This window comes from Triturus cristatus, chromosome 7 (assembly GCF_964204655.1).
Source record: "Triturus cristatus chromosome 7, aTriCri1.1, whole genome shotgun sequence".
Lineage (NCBI taxonomy): Eukaryota > Metazoa > Chordata > Amphibia > Caudata > Salamandridae > Triturus > Triturus cristatus.
In genome coordinates, this window is record NC_140590.1 from 978,333,330 (window position 1) to 978,355,397 (window position 22,068).

The 22,068-nt window shown below is 42.0% G+C and overlaps 1 protein-coding gene across 1 annotated transcript in view; it reads left to right on the forward strand.

Annotated features, from left to right (window-relative positions):
• SPOCK1 (SPARC (osteonectin), cwcv and kazal like domains proteoglycan 1) overlaps nt 1–22,068 on the forward strand; it is a 1,975,354-nt gene that overhangs the window by 1,730,563 nt on the left and 222,723 nt on the right. Inside the window, exon 7 of the mRNA XM_085618015.1 lies at nt 8,239–8,358. Coding sequence (XP_085474141.1) covers nt 8,239–8,358 — 120 coding nt within the window. The remainder of the gene's footprint in view (nt 1–8,238; nt 8,359–22,068) is intronic.

The window sequence follows — 22,068 nt, forward strand, 5'->3', positions numbered from 1 at the left end:
AAAGTGGGCATTCCAAATTGATTCGGGCATGGAGTCTTTTTGTTAACCTTTTTTGGTCAGATCTCTTTCTCATGATGTCTCCCATGCCAGATATGTATTCTTATCAAGTTACAACCTTTTCTTCTAGGTTTTCATCAATGACGTGGTCTTTTCCTAGGAGCATTTGGGTGGGGTTTGGTGATACTGACATACATGTGCTTCCTGTATCTTTAAGAGTATGTGTTTAGGCGCACATATGCCTGCATCTAGGAACTCACTGCTCACTTTATTTGGGTTCCCTGTTTACACTGTTCATTCATGCCTTGTGTTGCATTTTCTCTGTGCTCTGTCCATAATATTCAGCTTTGTTTGCATGCTACTGTATTTTTTTTCTGGAAGTCATGGTGAATCATTATGTTGGTGTTTCCCCTTTGGTTGGGTGGGTTTGTTTGTTAAATCTGTGTTTCATGCAATTTCTTCAGTGTGACCAAAATATGGTCATGTGAAGCAGATGTTTGTTGTTTTGGAGCTTTTACTTTGATAGCTCAACTAGAGTCTTTGTTTTCTTTGGCAGTGAAACTACTGCATTTATCTTCACAGACCCTCTTCATATTAGTAAAAACTAAATTAAGCAAGATCCACCATATTTACTGAAGGTGCGGTAGATTTCCACATGTGATCAATTTGAATTCTGTGACTATTTTGCAAATGTTGTAATCTGAATGTTTGATGAATAAGACTTTGGTCAATGTGACCCAAAGTGTTTCGGCATAGTTGAGGAAAGACAGACAAGTATCCACGTCTACTGCGGTTCTTTCCGCCCATGATCCACAGCATATTCTGTACTTGGGGAATCTCAGAGATGTTTAAATAGATATCAGAACCCTCTCAATGAATTTGAATTATTTATAGAACATGTGATTACCCCAAAAAGGGTACGGGTGCTGGTCTGAATGATGGAGGACATCGAGGCCAAGTCTTTAGAAAGAAACTGTAAATAAATAAGTTTTTATCATTTTCCAAAACTTGGCCAAGCACTTTTCAGCTCTTAAACTTAAGGGGGCAACATTCCAAGCCTCTGCAGTGACCATGGCAAATGAGCAGCCCCTCAGCTGAGTTTTACAAAATGTAGGGATAGAGACCTGATGAAAGAAACTGGAACAAAGTGCTCTAGTTGGATTGTAGGTAGAAAAAGAGTGGGCATATAATTTCAGAATGGAAGACCATGGGGGATTTTGCGACAGAAACTAAGAGCTCTACAAAGCTGTGTTTCTTTACCCGCAGCCATAAAGATGGGCCAGGAGAGTGGAGCTATGGGAACGCTTGTTTAGGCCCAAGGCAAAACAGGCAGCAGCATTTTGGATAGATGAATTCTGTTAGTCATATAGACCAGGAGGCCAACTAAAGCGAATAACAATTATATAACCTTGAGGTTATCAAAGCATATACCAATGTTTTCTACAATATTTGGCCAGAGACATTGTGATCTGCCTGATAATCTTCAAAATAGGAAAACAGGTGGAAGTGAGATTGTTGATGTGGGCCTCGAAGACAACAAATTGTTAAACTTATGCCCAGATTGCACAGACAAAATAGGACCCAAAGGGGAGTAGGGGTTTAAAGCCACCATTCCAAGTATCACACAGAACAATCCAGAACTTCCGTCTTACCTGCATTCAAAGTTAGTGAATTTAGCCTGCTCCAGTGACAAGAGGTGCACAGCAGTTCTTACATTTCTTTTGCAGGGGCTGCAGCGCACGGCCTAGTCGGAAAATGATGCGTGTGTTATCTGCATGTGCAGTCAAATGGCCCAATGTTATGCAATCCCTGAACTACTTTGGAGTAAGATACAGGAGTGTAACCTCAATATGAACTCTAAACTATTGGCGTGGCGGATATAAATGTCGTCTATCTCGATGGAATATACAAAGGCTGGATGCCACCAAACGTATGGGGATCTCTGGGGAAGAAGAAAGCACAGTTTGCTGCTTGGCAAGCCTGATTTCAGATTAGTTGTGGCTTCTAGGTCTTGTAGGTCTTCTCTATTATTAAATTAGGCAAGAAACAACAAGTGTTGCTACAGTCATCTGTAGGTGTCACTTCCGCTTCGGCAAGCTAGAATACAGTTATGAGTATTGTGCAAACAGAGTGATTGATTTCAATTCCATTATTTAACAGCAGCAGGTGATGAGCAAATTAATTTCTGTTCAGATATTTCAGGGAATTTGTTTTCATGACCTTTAAACATATTGGGCATAATATCCATAGTAGTCGTTTTTTTAAAAAAATCACACAAAAAATGTAGAAAAAAACAACTCTTTTTTGCCAAAATAGAATTTCATTGAAGGCCCGGAAAGATTCCTAAGACAAATGTTTTTAATTGTCTAACTTTTTTTGAAAAGGGTAAGACAGAGTAAAATACATTAACTCACTAGCACACACTGTGCCTCCAGAAAGAGACTTAATTGGTTCAGAAAAAGAATTCATAACACCATTTGAATTCGTTATGTTTGTAAAACAAAAGGCAATAACACCTTCATAAAATAGAACAGGTTTTATGGAATGTGTCAGTTTGTAACAGACGCACTCAAGGAATTAAAATGTGAGAAGAGTATGGTGTTCAAACAAAGAGTCTTCTAAATTTAGCATTGGCATCTGAAACATGCTAAACTTATATCAGTATCCCCTTGCCAGAACATTAGTTTTAATCTCAGCTAGAGGTGGAGAATTGCACATTGCTTCTCAGTATTTACCATATTCATGAAATAGAATAAACATCGGTAGCTGTGGAGCCAGATTATGAGAAACCACTTGTACTTCTCTGCAAAGATTAATACAGCATTTCCAATAGCGTGGTGTAAAACTAACATTCCACTACTTGTGGTGGAGGTCACATCACCATAGTGACCTGGGAAGTGGAAGTGACATCATGCATCTTGTAAAACACTGATGGGATTGTGGCATAGACCATTGTCCACCAATAGCCTCACAGCTCTTTTCAAATGAATCGGAGAGGCAATGAAACTTGCAATGAGTGGGGTCCAGGAAAAGTAAACGGGGCTCTTGGGCCACTGTTTATTTTGTATTTCTGTGCTGTGTTGATGACCGACGCTACCAAGTGTAGTAAAGACATTCACTGGTGCCACAGAAGCAGGTGCATATCCAAATTAAAGTTCATGCTCTCCATCGAGTATCCAGTGCCGTAACTGTACACTTTCATTTTATTTGACCCTTCTTTACTATAGTAAGAAGCACCTGCAATGGCCTGTGATGAATTCTTGCAAACACAATAAGATGATGGACGGAGTGCTGAAACTTTTCAGGCACTCACTCCCAGTCACTACTACATCTGGGTTGAATCCATCATCGTTCTTTAGCTCACTTCGCTACCCCAATTCAGACCCAGCCATATGCAAATCAGTCTTGACCCTGTTCCACCTGTGATGTGTTCTTGCCATCCCATGTAGCAGATACATATTGATGCATCTAAAAAGAGATCATAAAATTTGAAATGGATTATTCTTTCCCATGTGTCCACTTTATGAATATTTATAGGCGTCTTGTTTCAGCTAAAGAGGTCGACAAGGATTATCGCCTCACCTGCTGTTTTAGAACGTTGAAACATCTGTTTCTTGAAGCGGCAGCTGTGCCGCAAATGTCCAGCAAATGCACCTCCCTGTTGCTTAATTTTGGCTCCAGGTAAAATGTCTTCGCGTATTTATTATTTTAATACCTGTGATGAACACTTTTTAGTCGAGCCTCGCTTCATTTTACGCTTCATCTGTGCAGTTACTGATGTGAACTTTGTGAGTTTAAGAGAGGTGGTGCCAAGCAATGTCATTTTTCTAAACTCTTTTGCACAATTGTCTGGTAAGTTTGCAGTGACATTTGCACAGATAAGCAGGGCAAATAGTTCAATGTTCTCTCCCCCACTAATGCAGAAGCGTTATTTTGTGCCATTCGGTCGTTGCAAAATGTAGTAGGTTCAAGAAGACTCCCAGCACTAGTTGGAAATGTCCCAGGACCTGCACCATTGTGTATGCTGCAGCCCAGCCTGCCTCAGAGAGCCCAAAGAACAATTTTGTTTCGAGAAACATAACAATGTTGCCGCATTGCATGTTTTTGTAGTAAGAGCTGTGATGATGGAAGGAAAAGCAATAAATGTGTCAACGCCTGCAGCAAATGCACCGGTAATTTGTAAACAAAAATTGATGAAGCCAACAGATCTGTCTCTGTCCTGACAGTGGAGAGCCCCTTTGAGAGGAGCCTGGAGATGTTATTTGGTTGTGTACGAATATGATTTTGTGAGGACAGATTTCTGCTATAGAAGAGTGTTAGTTGGAAAGGAGTATAGTAGAATGTGCTTCAAAGAAGTAAAGTCGAACGTGTTTTGACAGCAGCAGTGCCCAGGGATGTATCACAAATGGATTGTGTAAGGCAAAGATAAAGCGGTGTTGCAGGAGGCAGGGAGTGGGCAGACCGATGGTCCGGCATTGCCGGCCACCAATGTTTCTTTGGTTATTTATGACGATGCACATTCTCCAGCAAACATCAACATGGCTCTTGTGTCTCAGTGGACTAATGGATTCACTGCAGGGATCTCATGCTCACAGTTTCAAATCCTGGTGTGTGTGGCCAGCTTTCATCCTTCTGAGGTCGATAAAGTAAGCACCATTGAGTTGAATAACAATAAATATCTGTATTTCAGCAGAAAGCTGTCCTTCGGGTGAGCGTGCTCCTTACAAATTATATGTTATGCTACTGGTATTCATGTTCACTAAAGCACCCGCTAGAGAGGTCCCACCCCAATACAAGCTGCTACCACCGGCTAATTCATGTATTTGTTTGTTTATTTATTTATCCTGGATGTTGAAAAATGCCCTCTTTTATAAAGAGACATGGGCCTCATACCAAGGATTAACACTTCCGATAAACACAAAGTACAGCACGAATGCCCATGCATAGTGACAGAACACCTCTTGCTGTCCTCCTTCTTTTTTCTAATTTTCAAGATTATCCCCATTATTATTATTATGGTTCCTATTGTAATTATTACAAGGCTTTCGAGTGACATTTTTTCTCTTTCCTCAAAGAGTTTCCTGTGGGGTAAACCTATCCCTCTTTAGAGAATGTTCTATAAGTAGGGTACTCTTGAGCCCTCAGTTTTATGGAGAGAGATCAGTATGGTAGAAGTAGTCTTCTTTGTTCAAGCGGGTGCATCTTTTGCGTAAAAATTGCCAATCATGGAGATTATCAAGTAAGCCCCATGGATGGTAACTGTGGTAATGGAGAACACTGTTCTCGTCAGTGGGTTTCTTATAGAGAGATGTGGACAGTGCTTTTGCAAGGGCTCTCATGTCAACGTCAAGAAATGTACCAGATGTGTTTATCTTGCTCATGTTGAACTTGATGTCTTGTGTACCATTGTTCAGCCATTGCAAAAAAACTGTCTAAATCACGCTCATCTCTGGACCATATGCAGAAAAAAACATTGAAATGTCTCACCCACATGGTTATGTATGCACTGAAGCCGTCATTGTTGTACACAAATATTTCTTCGAATTGTGCCACATAGAGAAAGACCATTTATGGGACAAAGGAAGATGCGTAGATGTCTCACTCAGGACCTACAGTTAATGCAAAACATGGCAGTCAGGCTGCTTTTTTATCCTTCACTCGTTTGGCCTTGTTTCTGATTCGAGACAACACCGTGCAGCAGCAGACTGGATTGAAAACCATTTGCCTAGCATTAGATCTTCTATGAGCAAGGGCCTCTGTTTTTTAGTGTGGCCTTTCACGGCACAATCCCTTCTTTTTTCTGAGATCTAGCTCACGCCTCTAGTTCATAGTCCTGCATTTTGGACATACTACAATTTAGGGTAGGCCTTTCTTTGATACTAGCCTACAACTTTGGGATAGCCTACCTGCTGCAATTTGACAAATTATGCAAGACTGCTGTATGCCTGAACCCTGCCCTTTTGTTGATAAGCTGTGCTCAGAATTCCTTCTGCTTTTCTTGCTCAACCCTACTGCTATGGTGCCTGCAGGTCTACGAGTGCTTACATCACTCACTCAGCCTCACCCCACATGTACATTGGTAAACTCTCAGTTCATCCTGCTAAAATATTCGGCCATTCTAATGGCATCACTATAGACAAGAAGACCGGGCGGCTCCTCCGCTAAGCAGTGCAACTTAAGGAGAAATGAAATGATAACTGAATGTTATTATCAATCTGTTTGTTCCTGCTGCCTTGGGACCGGGAGGGCTGCTCTGCTCTCAGAGCAGGGCAGGAGTGGTTTGCCCCACTCCAAGTGTGCATGAATGCTTGGCCAATCCTGTCGGGCCGCCAAACACTTGTGCGCACTTTGTATGTTCTCCACGCAGACTGTAATGTACATGCCGGGGCCCACATTCCCTGGCTCAGTGCCGAACCACGGCGCTCAGACCAATCACAGGGGAGCCTGGGCGCTTCCTTGTTCCAAGTCTTGATGCAAAGGAAGGACTGGAGAGACCAGGCGGCGATAAGGTACTTTTTTTTTACATTCACTCCTCCCTGCCACCCTCGATCCATGCCGACCACCACAGATTTCATGCAAACAGAAAAGGTACCACAGAAAGTTCCTGTCTGGGTCTCCGCACCAAGATGCAGTGGGAGCTTAGCCACAGTCCATGTTAACAAGTTTGGTACGCTCACAGCACTCTGCTACCAGGGTCGTTTCTTATATTGTTTGACATAAAAAAAAAACTAATTCTCAGTTAAAATAAACTATAACTAGCCATCCAATGTTTGTGAAAAGCAATGGAATATGGAAAGGGCAAGCAAAAACCTATAAGAAGAGGTTGAAATAATCATTTGTCAAGTCATAATGGACAAAACATTTCATCTACCAGTTCAGACTATGAAGTATATTTTGAAGTGTGTATCGACTTGGTGAGTGGCTTCGGATTTACAGGCTCTGAGTTGCAGGAGTAAATTAGCACAAACAGCAGTGATACATGATACACGCAGCTTCTTCTTGTGTTAATTTGCACACCAGGGGACTTGTTTAAAAATTCAGTGCTAACTGAAAATCGCCTAATTTCTGGCGGATATTCCAAATATGGGGGCATATTTACAAGCAGGCGATAAAAAAATGATCGCCGCAATTTTGCGGCTGTTTTCTGCTGTTTTCTGCCGTAAAGCGGAGATATTTTTATTGCCTAATTAGCAAGGCCATGCTAACGCGTGAAACCTTGCTTTAGCGTCAGGATTCCTAACGCCCAGCTTTGCTTCTCTAATGAGATGCAAAGTGGGCATTCCTGACCTAACATGACAGGAGAAATGTCGCTAAACGACATTTCTCCTATCATCAAGCCCCATGCTATGAAGCATAGCATCAGGAAAAGTAGCGATAACCCCTGTTATCGCTACTTTCCTTACGCCTGCTTCAGGACTGACTTAGCCATGATATCCTTTGGAAGGTGGATATCATGGCTAAGTTTGCGAGTCCCTATCAGCAAGCTAACGCCACATTGCGTGAGATTATCGCTGGGTTTCCAGCGATAATCTCACGTTAGGCAGTTAGCGTGAGGATTTTTATCGCTGAGGAGATAAGCGTTGCTAATAGCACGCTATCTCAGCGATTAAAAACCACGTTGCCCGGCGATAATTATCCTCACGCTAAGAGCGCTGAGCGATAATTATCGCCGGGTGTTGCTGATATGCCCCATGGTGTGAAATCGAGGAGTGGAATCGAGCAGCTGAAAGGAGAAATTCAGCTATTGGATTCACACTATATTTGAAGTTTCCTTCAGGAACGACAGCATTGCCAGTTACCCCTGTACTCTCGAGGCCTTTCACTATTTTTAAATGAATATTTTTCATGACAACTCACTCAGGGATGTGTCACAATTTATTATACATATGTTTTGCGCATCTGTGCTTTGAAGACTTGGCTTTGGGGTAAAGGCCGTTTCTCATACTTTTTGTTTTCAGTTGCGACTGAGTTTAATTAACACGTTACGAAATAATTAGAATATACACTTGAATAATATTGTGAAAAGTAGTGATCGTTAATAGTGAACCCTGCTCGGATTTCAACAAGATCAAACTGACTTGTGCCTTTTGTTAATTGCTCTGAACATCAGATTTAAGTTTATTAATCCACCACGAACGCGCCACAGGTCTTAATAAAGCTAAAGATCGTTGCATATTATATTTGATGTAAATGTTGGTTTATGGATATGGCTTTAATCTTCCTTGTTGTAATACTTTCTAGCACTTTGCACAGACAAGGACTTGAGAAATCTGGCGTCAAGACTCAAAGACTGGTTTGGAGCCCTTCACGAGGACGCCAATCGCCTCATCAAACCCACAAGCACGGACGGAAACCAAGGCAGTAAGGAATTCATTTTATATTCTGATAAAAAAAAAAACACACACACACACACTGCTGCAGACCGCGCCGTGTGAATGAACGCTCTAGAAACAGATATTAAAAGAACCACCGGCGCTGTCTAAGGGGGACTTACAAACTCATTAAGGCGTGCGGAAAACACTCAAGCTTTACAGACACTAATGAGTTCAGAGCCCACTCAACGCAAGGGCAGGTACACTGCCTCCACGGGGATTGTGGGTCAGGCTTCGCTAGCCATGGCTGAATGTCAATGACGATTTGATCACAAATAGTCCCATTAAAAAGGATGTTTTTAAAATTCTCCTTGTTCGGGGTTCTTGGCTTTATGCACGCACTCTGCTGCTTCTGTGAATTACATCTGCGCACTAAAAAGTTGTGGAACAGCCGAAACAAATCGGTTTCAGTCTTGCAACTGATGCGAATATATGAAATAAATACCAATATTTGTAAAGCGCACAGCTACCTCCGAAGTAGTGTCCCGGCGCTGAGGGCCCTCGGGAAGATTAAGCCCAGAGTCACATGGTGGCACCAAGGATCGAACCATGAACCCCGTAGTCCGGAGTCAGGCACCTTGGCCACTGCGCCACACCTCTTCCACCACTTTTTTTGACTGGTTGTTGTTTGTTATCCTACTAGCACAGGCAGGCATCTAGGTTTTGTCCGCTTTTACTCATTATTTGGGAGTCTAAAAGTGCCAGGTGTACCCCTGGTTTCCTGGTGTATGCTTGTGGCCCTTAGCACATGCTTCCTTGTTTTTTTTTGTTTGTTTCAGATAAAAAGATACTTTTTTCAAACAAGCTACATGCCGCCCTCCTACAAAGTATGGATCTGTGTAGCTTTTTCCCCACAATGATTGCTATAGTGGTGCCTACTTCTAGAGGGTGGACATGTGAGTGCAATTATTGTGGGGAAGGACATTGGCAATCTTCGTGAAAATCCCCACAGAAATGGCATTGCAGGTGTTGCCTACATTGGCAGTGATGTAGGCAGCCTCCTTGGGTTACCTGCCTTCAGTTACACCATCAGGCCAGCAGACCCTCAGCAGATCCTGCGAAGGCTGGTTTGATTTTATTACACCAGTCCTCGAACATTTTAGAAAGTGTAACTTTTCCCACAATACTCAAGGGGTCTAGTGTTGAGCTCTCATTTAGAAGACAGAAAAAGTTTGAAGAATCTTCCACTGTGCTGTTACTATTTCAAAGTCTTCCACTTTACTGCGAATAATGCATATTGTTTTATTACGCTACCACTAACACTTAAAAGGAATGTATGATAATACCACGCATACCAACATACCGCGGTATTTGACATCGCGGTTTTGACAACGCAAGTCGTTACATCGACTTGCGTTGGAGGCCGCTGGATTTAGGAATAGTGTGAATTACTATTCCAACTCCAGTCTACGTAGTAGGGAAGGTGTTGGAATAGTAATTCACACTATTCCTTAGTCTAGATCGCCCTCCAGTGCAAGTCGACGTAACGACTTGCGTTGTTAAAACCACGATGTAACCATTACGCGTTGTAATGGTTGCGTGGAAAAGGATGTTTCCCCTCAAAAGTACACAATACCCAAATCTGACTGAGAAAGAATTACAGCATGAATGTAGCTCATAGAACCAATGTAAATTAGGATAATGGTGTAAGATTTGTGTGACAGTGTACAACAGGGCTATATCATCATAGTGACAATAAAACTCTGTGCAACGCACGGTTACTTGCTTTATTGCAGTGGAACTTCGCTGTCTCTATCATTATATCTCTGCCAATGGATCATTCCAATGCTGACTTGGATGGATAGTGCATCAGCAACCACAATTGCCACAGTATTGTAAACAAGCATTTGCAATGCAATAGGTCTCGCATTTGCTAGAGTTTTTGCGATTGGTATTGTAAATGACAATGGTTTTTATTTAAGTCAAAATCTCACAAGGGGTTTAAAGTGATGTGGTATGCGATGGCGCCTCCACGTGTGGACGTCAGTATCTAGTAAAACAAATTTGCACGGTGCTACAGGAATTCTGTTTTGCTGCTGTACTCTTTCGTGCTTAGGGGTACTCGCTTGCCACCCGAATCCGGACACATTCATAGTGCTTTTAGTCTGGTACTTACCTTTTCTACTCGTTGCCCTTCCTGGGATTTACTCACCCTTTTGCAGCCGGGACAGAATTACAACCGGCGGAGAGTTGTCCTTTCTACTCCCCCCTCTCCTCTCTTTACAGATTTCATTTTCAGACCTTTTGTCCATTAACCCTGAGGAAGTTGTGGGTTCATACCCTGACGAAACACGTGTTGGCAGGGCATCTGATCACCGATTAAAACCACAAAGAAAGAAAACACCATTTGATCACCGTGTGTTCATTACATGCAGTAACTCATACTGTAGATATTATAACGTGTGCATAGGTCATCTGTAATACTTTTTATTTATGTGTTTTGAAAACCTGCAAGCGGTGCGTAAACACACACTTTGTACTTAACTTATAGTTGTTGCTTACGAGAAGCAAGGTTGGCAGTAACTGCGCCTCTTTTACTGACAGTCTTGCTTCTCGTAAGCAAGGACTACTATAAGAACAAAGTGCGTGTTTACACACCGCTTGCATGTTTACAAAACACATAAATTAAAGGCATTTTCATTTACAATGCCAATAGCTCAAACTCTTGCAAATGTGAGACCTATTGCCATTGCAAATGCTTGTTTTGAGATTCGAGAACAAAGTTTCCCTCTGGGAAAAATAATGCGCGGCGTAAGTAACAGCAAAAAAGGAAAAACACTTGATGACCTCTGTGAAAACAAATGTGTTTATATAACAGCTTGTCACTCTTCACATGCCTCTTTGTGCTCAAGCATCCACCTCTCCCCCACCACCAGCAAACTGCGAGGCACTTTAGAACTAACATTCCGCCCCTAGTGTTCATGCTCAGTGAAGGCGCCCCTTCTGAAAAGTCAGTGCCTGTCCTGCAATTTAAACATGTATGTAGTGTGTGTCTCAACCTCAAGTCCCTCCATTGTGTACACTGCACGGAGCAGCTGGATTGCAACGCCACATTGTACGTTCATATAAGGATGCATGAGTCACAGTGCCTTGGGTCAACATAAGCACCCATGGGCACAACAGAAACGTTTTTATCAGAGCCAGAGAGAGCCAGAGGTTGTCTAATTGACTAAAGAGCCAGGAAATGAGGATGCTTAGCTTGTATCGGATTTTTCTACATAGGTGCTTTAAAGTTACTTGTAGATACTGATATTCACCTTCCTAGCAAACACAGCTCTAATTTAAAAGATAGCATCACCAATGTGAGAGCAGACTACAGCTTCACCTGATGTGGGGTTTGCTACCACCACACACACCAGGAGCAAAAGCTAAGATATTTAAGATATCTATCTGCCTTTGCAGCTGTTGAATCCTTCTCACTCAGGTGCCTGTTTAGCGTGCAACACCTCTAAGAGCAGCCGCTCTGCACTCACCACCAGTCACGCACACTCTCACCTGGAGAAGGGAAGTCAGTCCGTCCACATTGGCAGGTTTGATGTCCATCTCAGGAGCCAAGAAATCGCTTTGCATCTTCACGCCCCTAGGGCCCCCGCTACAGTCTTCAAATGTCAGATGGCAATGCATGAATGAATGGAAAAAAAGTGTCTGCCTGGGACGGGGGTTACTGGTGCTACTGGCAATGTGATGCATGCTCAGTTGTAAATTTGTGAACATTAGTATCACAAGCTATTGCAATACCGCTTCCTAAGTCATTGCGCTTCTAGTAATGCACGTTTCCTTTTACTGCAGGGTGCCAAACCCAGGACAACAAGTATTACTCTGGCATTCTACGTGGTGGCATTGCTGGTCCATATTGGCAACGTGATGCCAATGGAACGGAGGCATGCATAACCTATATATAGATTGTATGCGCACACCAAGGCTCGGATTGTGGAGTGATGGGAAAAACATAACACCTTGTGTTGCGCATCTCACTAGCAAAACATCACGGTGGGTTTGCCAGGATAGGTAGCATGCCAGGTAATATAGTTAGGTGAAGCTTCTTGCATGGTCTTCATGACTACGATGGATTAACAATGCAAATATAACCAGTTCAGGGAGTGCACAGACTTATGCTGAAAAGCGTCTCAGCTTCTACCGTGTTTAAAACTGCTTAAACAAAGCATGGCGGGCGGCCGTGCACATAAACGTTAGGTGCATGGCTGCCACGGTAATGCAAAAGTAGTAATGATGAAAGTGCCCGTGCATATTAAACATATGCACATGGCGTCCGGTGAACCAGGCGCCATGGTGCTTAAAAACAAAACAAAGAAGTAGTACCTAAATGAAAAGATACAGCCCTGCATCGGAGCTAAACTGTACTTGGTCGGTGCTGCCTGCCATGAAACGGAAGTGGCGACTGGGGAGCACCAACCAATAAGAAACCAAGAGAGCAGAGCAACCCTGGAGAGACCCAATGACAAGTAGTAGGCTGGATTACTCACCAAATAGGGATTACACCAGGTCTTCCAGACAGCACATGCGCGCTGCCTAGGCTCGACCTAAAAACCACTGACATTTCCGGTAAAGCATGGAAACAGGTATCAAATTCAACCGTATTGACTATCAATGGCCTATTGATTGAATTGTACAAAACCTTGCTAAATTGTACAATGGGCTGCTTTCAGGAAAACATTTTGCAAGTGATTTTAACTTCAACATGTGCTTGTTTTGACGAGTGACCTGGTGGATGACATTAAGAAATAAAAGCACTACTTTCAGCACAGTGTCCCAGAAGGAGGTCTTTATTAGGAGTAGACATTCACAGATTGTTGAAGCAAACACTGGTCATTCTGCAGCTATAATACACAAAAGGCTTGTTCAGAATTCACCTGAGAATAAAGTTCCCAACAGAGGAGTGTCCAGTAGGCCAGTCTACCTGGGAAGATCAAAGATTGCCACCATTGCTTACCTGTGGCAGGCTCACCTCTTATCAGAGGAACAAGGTCAAGTTCAGATAAATCAGACACATCTACAATAAAAAATAAAGAACTGTATCGTGCAAACCAAGTGAAAGCATAAACATTAAGCAAGAAAATAAAGCAAAAAATAAATAAAAGGAAAGAGGGTTTTAAACGTGGTAGAAAAGGATCTTCTGTCAATATGTCATCCGTTTTGTATGCATAACATAGCCTATGGAGAATGAGTAAAAGACTACATGTAAAAAGTATTCCTTCAATTATAGTGCCCAGAGGTTGCTTTCCCAAAGTGCTTGGCTAAGTTCACAATTCATTGTTCATAGCACACAAGTCTTCTCTCAGCTCCGATATCTCCTTGTCGCGCTGCTGATGTCTGGTGCAGAGGCCCAATGTTATGGCTAGGCCTGGGGGGTGAACTCTGCTCGGTTCGCGGAGTTTGTGGAGTTTTCTGCACTTAGTGCTCCACGGAGCTGGCAGAGTGCAGAAAACTCCACTCCGCGCAGTGCAGCAGAGTTTTTTCTCCGCTCATGTTCGCAAACGGTAGTTGGCGACCGCGAGCTGCCGCTCGGGAAGAATTTCTACCTGAGCGGCAGGAAGATCAGCGTGAACGGCAGTTCGCACTGCACTCTGCCACTTGCGTAACTCCGCTGAGTTTTTTTAGCCCTGGCCTGGTTATGTCTTGACTGGGGCTCTCCACTTCCGAGAAGCATTGGCTACCCTTACCGCTGCATAAGGGACGACGTCCGGGTCCTTGTGGTTTTATTTGGCATATTAGAAAATTATTTTAGTTGTTACATTTAAAACAATATTAGTGCCTTTTCAAATTCCTGGTTTGTGACTCTCCATTTGATTGTCCACCAGCTCCAAACATTCAGATATAACTTTTCACATTTATTTACAGTGGCCTGCTAAATTTGTGGTAATAAGATCTATGTGTTTATTAACAATATGGCTGTTTTGTCTGCTTTATTTGCACAGTTATCAACACACTGGTGATAATGGGGATATTTTGTCTGTGCTCTCAGGTTCATCCTATTTGATAAGGATGCTTGACTCCGGTAAATAAATTAATTTAGGCCAAATCCTAAAAATTGGACTTAAAGAAGCCGTCTAGCCATAGGTTGCTTTCTCTGCTGGGGAGTGGGGACCTCTGGGAAGGTGTGCATGAAACAATTGTGAAATTTTGTAGATTGAATAGGGGGAAATAATATAACACAGTCTCACAGACTGATGCACTCAGTATGTTCACTCTCACATAAAAAGAGCAGGGAAAAGGAAGCCTATGCCACTGTGTTGTCAGTTTTTTGACTTCCACAAGTCCTGATGTGGTGTCCAGGACACTGGTCTCCTATCGTATTTTAGGTGCTGCTTCAACAATATCTCAACAAATATTATAGTTGCATGCAACATATTAACAAAACCATTGCTTAAACTTGATCTTATGATTTTTTAAAGAATAAACTGCAATATAGGGCCTAAAAGCAAAAAGCACCAACCGGGGATATATGGTCATGCTGGACCAGGTCAAAGTCAAAAGTTCAGGCTGATCGTGAGGTAGCACGGGTCAGATACATTCCCACGTTAGTCTTGCTGAGTGAGTAAGTAAAAGACATATAGAGTAAGTAAGTAAGAGACTAACAGAGCGGACAAATGCCCAAAGGCGTCTTGGCGCTAGTGCCTGGCATCAAGCCTTCAGGAAAACTTAATGAGAAAAAAAGCATTTAAAAAGCCAGGTTTTAAGCTGACTTCTAAGTTGTAAAACGTTAGATTTAGCTCTTAGCTGAAAGGGCAAGAAATTCCACAATTCCATTGTGGAGAAAGAAAAACATCTGCCATCTCAACAGGCCTTGTTGATTCTAGGGATAGCCACCTTTTTGCTACAGTAGATCGGAGCATGTGATTAGGAGTATAGAAATGCAGGATTTTGGGCCGGCATTGTGAAGGCTTAATGTGCCTTACACAAAGCCTTGAAGTTGACCAATTCAATTAATTCTTTATTGCTTGATTAACAAAAATCATTGCAGTTAAAAGTTTTAAAACTTATTTAAAGAAACAGTGTTCCAATCTCCTTAAATACTAAATACCGATTTGAAAAGAATACATCTAAGGTTACACACCAAACCCTTACATTGGAGCCATTTAAAATACTCTTTTTAAAACAGGTACAATAAGAACTGTGAACAAATTATAATGGCACATAAAAATACCTAATTAGAACAATTAATTTTAGATAACATTGTGCAAATATGCTGTATAATACATAATATTGTAATTCAAATTACAAATAAATGGAGTAGTATCTCTGTATGCCCTAAATCTAATACCTATAACCAGTCCGATTCATAGAATTTCTACAAAGTAAATCACATTGCACAGACAAGCTGTAATATCCATAAGGTGCAAATAAACTGTGAAGGAACAACTGAGTTTTAACACTCACACTTGGGACTGATTGCCACAGCAGCAACCTTAGCATCTGCTATATAAGACTGGCCCAATTCATAACATTTGTGCTAAATAAATTCCATTGTGCAAATAAGCAAAACAAACGCGTTTTCATGGTATTGCTTGCGTCAGTATACCGTAATGGCATAAACACTGACTTATCCATCATATCCACATAGTGGAAGTATGCTGTAAACATGCATCAAAGTGTTCACAATAACTTCAGCTAGAAAATACACATGAACACCACCTGTGTCATTAAAATGCAAAATACAGCTAAAGCAGGGTGAGCTCTCAGTATATTCTAAAGACCTATTATCGAAGACTGACACATTTCATAGAATTTATGCATAATATCAATTGTGCAAACAAACTATTGTATCCACATTGTGCAAATAATCTAAGAAAAACTATCAGGGTTTTCACAATTGCATTTGGAACTGTTTGCCATAACAGCAATATTGATGTTGTATCATACAGAATGTGAAACAAATCCTAAAAATGCCCTTGTTAATACTTGATTCATTAGGGAGGCCCCTAGACTGCCATCCCAAATGTTTTTCAACAACGACTAAAAATTTATGAATTGGCATAGCAGGGCTATCGACTGGCCCGATAAACATAAAATCAGGGCCTGGCAAGTCGATCTTACCCCAGCTTTGAGAAATAGGGGTTTTAAAAATGTGCTACGTATGTTGAGCAGTTTAGGTCACACACACTCTATGTGCAATAGGGTTTCATGTGACCACCCACACAGTCTACAATTAGTGCTTGGCCATTGCTGAATCCATCTCGGGGTACCTTCCTTAGTTGAGTTTATACCCATTAAAAATTTTAAAAAGCTATTTTGTATTTGAGCCGGCAATTAGGCATTCAAAAATGGTTGCGTTCGAAGAGCCTGATGTGAATTAATCACAGACCATCCATGTGTTTTTGCCGCTAGCAGTGTTTTATCCGCATTAAGGGAGTTCAATTTGATTTGTTTTTTTTATAATTTGTTTAAAAATGGGCATTTTCAAGTCAATTGACTCTATATGCAGACCACATTTCTGAAGGCAGGATGAAATATAGGATCGCCAGGAAACAGAATCGGCAGAATTGATGATTTCAAGCCAACAGATGTGCGCTAAAGAAACAAGGTCAGAAGTAAACATAGTATACATACATTTAACAAAAGACCCTTGCTACACCATAGACTCTCTTTGGAGACTGAACTCCAATCTTATTTCTGCTTGGCCAACTGATCTGGGGATCCCAAAAATAGTTTTATATACCTTGATAACTAATGAATCCAATAGTTCTATGTTGTCCCCCTGGTAATAGGAGAGCCGTATGTAATAGTTGGCTGGAGTTTTGGTCTCATAACCTTAAAAGTATAATCATAGGACCAGCTCACTAATTGGATACTAAGGAAGGTTGATGATGGCTTGGGAAACAGAGCTGAATTTTCAAATTTTCATAAGCAGATAGGCAGCCGCATTTTGGAGAGTCTGGAGTTTACTCAACAGATGTTGGATACCAACATAAAGAGCATTGCAATAGTCAATCATAGCAATGACTAAGGCACTAATAACTGTTTTTGAAGCTCTGGGGGGATGAAAGTGTAGTATCCTGCATATATATTGTAAGGTGTTTTACCTCCCCTAATCAGCCAGTGCCTGTGCTCTGACTCATTAGAATGTTGGAGTCTGATGATGCCTCAGAATGTTGGGACTGAGAGAGGCAGAGTGACAGTTGGTCATGGGCTGAACAGCTGACAGGCAGATCCTGGTAGGGCTCTGATATACAACTTAACTACTTGATGTCCTGAACCTTACTACTTGTTATCTTCATGAATAAAACATTGTGAATTACAACCTCCTGTGTGGACCTTCATCACTACAGAAAGGAACACTCTTTTTCAGATTTCTTAACAAGAAGAAGCAAGATGAAGTGGCCTGATTGATTTGGTCGGAGAAAGATAATTGTCCATCAAAGAAGACACCTAGGTTCTTAGTTTTTCTTTATTGGAGAGGGAAATGGGCCAAGGTTTTGGGGCCACCAGGAGGTAGTCCAAAAGGACGTTTCCTTGCCATATAGAAGTACCTCATTCTTAGCTAAGTTTAATTTGAGGCAATTATCCCTCATCCACGTGTCAATTTGCTCCATGCAGTTATTAAACTGTTTGGGCACCACTTTGTTGTTACACAAGACTAAAACTACAATCTGTGTGTCGTCGGCATAGGAGATCACATAATAACCACAGAAGCAGATCAGGGTCTCCAATGGAGTGACATAAATATTGAAGAGTATGGGGCTTCACGAAGATCCCTGAGGGACCCCACAGGGAAGGAGAATGATTTCGATGTAAAGTCACCCAAGAATACCAAACCAAAGATGGAGTGGTGCACTACCCAAGTGATGTTCTCAATAAATCATGTTGACTTGTTTTGTTGTATCAAATAAATCCTTTATTTTCAATGTCATCCGACAATAAAAAAGTTCCAGCCAACGCGTATACCTACACCAGTCCTGTTCGGGTCACTGACCCAAACAGGACTGGCACAGGCATACTGTACAACAGAACTACGGTTCCTGGCCCTTATCAAGGAGGCCTCATCTGTTGCATTAATTTGCACCTGCAAGACAGACGTTTTTTGTTACAACCTACTTGAGCAAGCTCGCATCTCGCGTATTACAACACAAGGGGACCTAAGGATCCTTTCTCCCCACCAATCACACACTCACCAATGCCCTAAAGAAGTTCATTGTTTAATGAACGAAATGCATTGGCTGGAACTTTTTATTGTCGGATGACATTAAAAATAAAGGATTTATTTGATACAACAAAACAAGTCGACATGATTTATTGAGAATATCACTTGGGTAGTGCACCACTCCATCTTTGGTTTAGTTTTCACTCTGCCTGGCAGCTGGCAGCTGGCACCCAACACACCGACTCGAACTACCTTTTGATAACCGACAAGGGGAATACAGCAGGTAAGTGCTGCAACTGCGGTGCGCTGTTGCACGCCATCTTCCACCCAAGAATACCACTTGCTCTCTATCTGCAAAGAATGTGCTTAAAATGGAAAGGGGAGAGTCTCTGATGTCAATGAACTCCAACCAGTCGACAATGAGTGAGTGGTTAACGGTATCGAACGCAGCTGAAAAGTGTAGAAGAATCAGAGTCGCCGCACCACCCTGGTAAACTATGGACCTGGTTTCTTCTGTAGCAGCCACTAGGGCTTATTCAGTACAGTGGTTGGGCTTACAAGCATACTGGGAACTGTCTAGGAGATGGTGTTCTTCAAGGAAAGTCATGAGATCAGCATTCATGGCTTTCTCAAGAATCTTGTCCGGCAGAGGAAGGCATGAGATGGGCCTATAATTTTCATTTCTACGGGGTTCAGGTAGTGCTTCATCCAAGCTTGAGGAAAGTGCTCTGAAATTATAATCTTGTTGAGAAGATCCGAAAGATCTACTGATACAGTACTTGAGACACCGTAAAGAACATTAGGAGGGCATGGGCCTGTAGGGGCACCAGATTTAGTAACCTTTTCGCTGTGAGAGGGGTGAAAGCAGTAAAAACATTGGATCTTACAATACATCTAGCATTCATCGACTCACTGGGCTTGCAGCTCAGATTGAAGGTAAATTTATTAAAAATCAGATTAACCTTTGATTGATAGAAATCTGCCAATTTATTCCAGAGAGTTTGGTCATGCCCTATGTAGTTGTTAGTGCTGCAGTTGGCCAGAGCTTTCACTGTTTTAAATAATTCTTTAGAAGAGTTTCTTGCGGTGCTAAATTCATCCATAAAATATCTAGATTTTCCAGCTATAATCAAGGGCTTATAGTTGCAGATAAGTTGTTTGGATTTAAGTTTTTCATCTGGTCAATAATTGGTTCTCCACTTTTGTTCTTGATGTCTTGCTTTATTAATATGAGATCTTGCAAATACCACGGAGCAGAAGTCTTCCTTCTGTGGTTTTTAATTGTCTTTACAGGGGCCAGCTGGGTGACTGCAGAGTCAATGCAATCCGCAAAATGTGCAGTAGCTGTGTCAATATTGTTTCCAAATGTAGGTTGAGACTTCAAAAGAATATTCTTTAGTTTAGTCTTATCAAAATTCTACCAAGGGCGGAATTTAATCGTAGTAGGTATATTATGGATAGGGGTGTTATTAGTGCGAATTTTAAGCAGGAGAGTTATTGCTTTATGGTCTATCCAAGTCAAGGGTAGGACTTTTTCAAACCTTAACTCAGGATTACTGAGTAAACCCTATCAAGGGTATGATTTGCATAATGGGTTGCTGTATTTATTATTTGAGCCAGGTCAAAACTAAGCAAGTTATCAATTTGATGTTTTGTATCTTTGTTGTCTAAAATCTCTAAGTGAAAATTTAAATCTCCAAGGACAGTAAAGTTAGGGAGATCCATACAAGATTCAGTGAACTCAATTAAAAATTGAAGAATTTTGCTCTGAGCCCAAGAGGGCGATAAATTAAAATGCCAATGAAGGCAACGGTATTATTTAATCTAAAATTAAACGTAAGAGCTTTGCAGTCCGAGTGTGTGATGGACTGGAACAAGGCTTGAGATGGCCTCGAAAGGTTATCAAAAGCCCACTCACACAATTAGATGGCCAGTCCAGTCTGGATATATCATAGCCCACTGGGATGGCAATTCTTGAATCTGGGTCCGATGTTGAATTGGCCCAGGTTTTAGTCACAAGCATAAGTTCAAGAGAATAGTGTTCAACAAACTCAAAAAAATTCATATTTATTTTTAATAAGAGATCATGTATAAAGGAGTCTGTAAGTAAGTGAATCTGATGGTGAGTTCGATTTAAAGTTTAGTAGTGCAAGCCTACGTTGATGAAGCAATCTTTGGCATGAGTATAAAATTGCAATTTTTACAACTAAAATAGTCATTATTAGAGTCAAGTTTGAAGGGTTTGTATAGATTGTTCCTACCTTTGCTGCCGAGATCCAGGAGCAATTCCCTTGAGTATACTTGGGTGGAAAAATGGCCAGAGGTTCTTTCACAGGGCGCAGTCCGGCCACAGATGAGTGCAAACGGGCTTGCCTTTGGTGTGGACATGCTTCATGGTCTTTTAAAAAGGGCTGGCATCAAAGGCGGTGGCCAAGGCCTGAAACATGACTATGTGCTTTTGCAATTAAACGAAGGGGTGAACAAAATATTTGAACCAGGGTCAAGCAACCCTCTCCTACTGCACAGGCTTCCCTGCAAGTAAGACTACAGGAAATAAATGATCAAAATTTAAACAGTAGTGTGAAACTATTAAAAACACATAAAAGAAATAGAAGAGAGGTGCAAAGCCTATCAATGTACCAAGTGAATAGAGTCCACAACCCGTTCTTACAGAAGCTTTTCCTGGTCAAGTGTTGTGCCCAGAGTCCCATTCGCTTTGAATAAGGTCGCCGGGAGCAAGGAGAGCGTCACATGCTGTGGTCGGGTGACAGTAAGAGCAAGCTGGGCATCGTGGCCCAGCGGGCTGGAGCTTTGCGTTGGTGGTGAACCGCAGGCTGACAATACTGCTGTGCAAAGAGACAGGCTGTTGGTGGCTCATGTTGTTTTTCGGAGGGAGCGGTGCAGTTCCAGTGTGAACGGGCCCTTTTACGGTTGTGAAGAGCGCCAAAACATGAGTTCAAGAGCTCGAGAGCCACTCCAAGGGTCCAGGACCTGAGTGGCACAACCAGGAACTCGCTGAAGGTGGGCCCAGGGGCTGTTGGGGAGTCTATAATGCCCCTGAGGCTCAGATCAGGAGGCTAGCAGACCAGCCCTTTGAGTCACTCCTGAGTCCTGGTTTCAAGATAAAGATTCAAATCAAGTTATTTTTCCCCAGATAGGAGACAGCAGGCAGTATATCAGCACAGCAGGGCAGCAGTTTCTTCAAAGCAGCAGTCCAGCAGAGTGGCAGTCCTGTAGTAGCATAGCAGTTCTTCTTCCTGGCAGAGTATCCGCAGGTCCAGAAGTGTACTGATTTATTTTTGTTTTTTTGCAGAGTTTTATATAGAGTGAACTGAACCCGAATCCAATCAGGTAACAGAGCGCTTTACATAGCACCAGTTACGTTCCATTAGGACACACATTCATTCTTTGTTAGGCATGGGGAGATTAAGTGATTTGCCCAGAATCACAGGATGTTCAGCGTGATTACCGGGACTCGAACCCAGTTCCCCAGGTCCGAGGTCGAGCGCCCTAGCCGTTAGGCCAACTCCTCTCCCCTTATGGTGTCTGAGGTCCTTCTTTTTATACACAGTTGTACCTTTGAATTGGGGAGAAGCTTCT